This window comes from Monopterus albus, unplaced genomic scaffold, assembly GCF_001952655.1.
Source record: "Monopterus albus unplaced genomic scaffold, M_albus_1.0 scaffold362.1, whole genome shotgun sequence".
NCBI lineage: Eukaryota > Metazoa > Chordata > Actinopteri > Synbranchiformes > Synbranchidae > Monopterus > Monopterus albus.
In genome coordinates this window covers 758,762-761,065 of record NW_018128242.1, presented here as the reverse complement: position 1 = coordinate 761,065, position 2,304 = coordinate 758,762, and the positions used below count along the sequence as shown (strand labels likewise).

Genomic DNA, 2,304 nt, shown 5'->3' with positions numbered 1-2,304 from the left:
CATAAGATTAAAAACAATTTTTGATCATTTTTTAAATTCCATGTATAGCTCCATTCATTGAAAGGGCAACATTTTTCAAAATATAGCATGATTTTATGCTAATGTAATACTTCTCTGTAGCTAAGGAAAGCAGCAAATATCTAATGACCATCAAAATTAAAAACATTGATTATTATAATGATGAGGAGATATGTCCCTTGTATTCCCTTTTTTAAGATATCTGGTAATATTATTAACTATGTGTAATGAACTTAAGTATTTGGGTCATGTTATGATTGTCTGATGATGGGGATATGTATCAGCAGTGCTACATGTTGTATGTTCAAGCAAATGTATTGGCACGGAAATTTGGTTCGTGCTCGGATGGAGTAAAATTGACTTTGTTTAGAGCGTACTGTACCTCTTTGTACACTGCACATCTATGGTCTAATTACAAAAAAGGCAGTCTTCGGAAACTGACAGTGGCCTATAATGACGCCTTGAGGTTATTATTGAAAAGGCCTAGATGGACGAGTGCCAGTGAACTGTTTGTGTTACTTCGAATCAGTACATTATCAGTTTTAAGAAACCTGATGTATAAATTTGTCACTTGAATAGTTCTGAAAACAACATTGTTTTATTGTCAACTAATATTGCATATAATGACATGCGATACACATCAGTACTCTGGAAACACTGGTATACCTGCCTTTTAAAGGGCTAGTAGTTTATTGGTTGTTTTTATTGTTATCTGTTTGTTTTTTATTTGGACTCTGAGTCTGTAATAAAGTATATCTATCTATCTAATGATGCATAGAATGAAGATTCTCATGTAAGTTATTAAAAAAACAAATCAGGGACCATTACTTTCCGAGTCAGGATTTAGCTCACTCCCAGACAGAGGGACGCCAGGGCTTTTATCTCAGTCTTTCTTGTAATAAAACAGGATTAGTGATGAAGCTGGAGCTGAGCGTGTGAGGCTCCTGTGATCAGAAGCTAAATCAGCAATGTGCCTGTGGACCCCCGAGCAAAAGACAAGTCCTCCGATCTGGCTCATCACTTGGACCGAGTTCATGGAGAGTTTGCAGTGTGGATCAGGAGTACAGGCCCCAGTTCATGGTGTTGAAGAGCAGGTAGGGCAGAGGGAAGGCCAGTTGATCATGTAGCTATTGCTGACCAGTAGGTCCACGTTTCCTCGCACTGACCGCTGCTGGTGCAGGTGAGTTCCCTACATGGGGCAGATCTCTGAGCTTTGGGTTGGAGTTGTGAGAGGGTTAGAGGTCAGGGTCGGTGTCATCCAAGGGAACGGAGTCAGCTCAATATCATTGTCATGGAAACAGCCGTCAAAGGCCGTCGCCTGGCTGGCATCGAAGGTGGATGGAATCTGAAAAGGTAAAGAAAGTACTGAAGAGGCTCGCAACGTGACAGCACTGGTGGTACTGTGTATTCTTTACAGTTTTGTACAGAATGCACACAAAAATACACCTCCAAAATCTACTGGTGCACCTTTAACTTAGATGATTTTGATCATGTTTAACTCTATAATTGATATTTTATATTAGCAATGGCACAAATGACTGGGGACCACACACTGCCCGTTAACACACCGACTCATTCACCCACCATACATGTGAAAGGCAATTCAGCCTTCAAAAATACTCCATCACTTGGACAGAAGATGCCATTTTACCATTTTACAGCGTTAGTAGTTCTGTTATACATGACTGTACCCTTTCTGTTTCCAACGCCCTGTTATTCCATCAGTGGAGGAAGAAGTACTTGGATCCTTTATTTGAGTAAAACTTCCAATTACAAGTACAAGTCCTGCATTTAAAATGTTACTTAAATATACAAAAGTATTAGCATCAAAATATACTTAAAGTAGCAAAAGTAAAAGTACTCATTATGCAGAATGGCATGTTTCACATATTGGATTATAAGATAAGATAAAAGATGAAAATGTATTAGTCCTACAATGGGGAAATTCACTTGTACCTTATACATACCTTCTACTTATTGATGCATTACTATGTTCATCACTTTGTTGTTGCAGCTGGTAAAGGTGGAGCTGATGTTAACTACATACCTACAGGTGCAGCTCAATAAATTAGAATATCATGGAAAATTCCATTTATTTCAGTAATTCAACTCAAATAGTGAAACTTGTGTATTATATAATTCAGTACACACAGACTGAAGTAGTTTAAGCCGTTGGGTCTTTTAATTTTGATGATTTTGGCTCACATTTAACAAAAATCTACCAAATCACTATCTCAATAAATTAGAATATGGTGACATGCCACTCAGCTAGTCAACTCAAAACAC

General features: G+C 37.9%; 1 protein-coding gene across 1 annotated transcript in view; it reads right to left on the bottom strand.

The window, feature by feature from the left end:
- Positions 1-683: 683 nt before the first annotated feature.
- Positions 684-2,304, bottom strand: part of LOC109951082 (gamma-aminobutyric acid receptor subunit rho-3-like) — an 18,509-nt gene continuing 16,888 nt past the window's right edge. Inside the window, exon 9 of the mRNA XM_020585365.1 lies at positions 684-1,363. Within this exon, the coding sequence (XP_020441021.1) occupies positions 1,323-1,363 (41 nt within the window). The 3' untranslated portion in view covers positions 684-1,322. The remainder of the gene's footprint in view (positions 1,364-2,304) is intronic.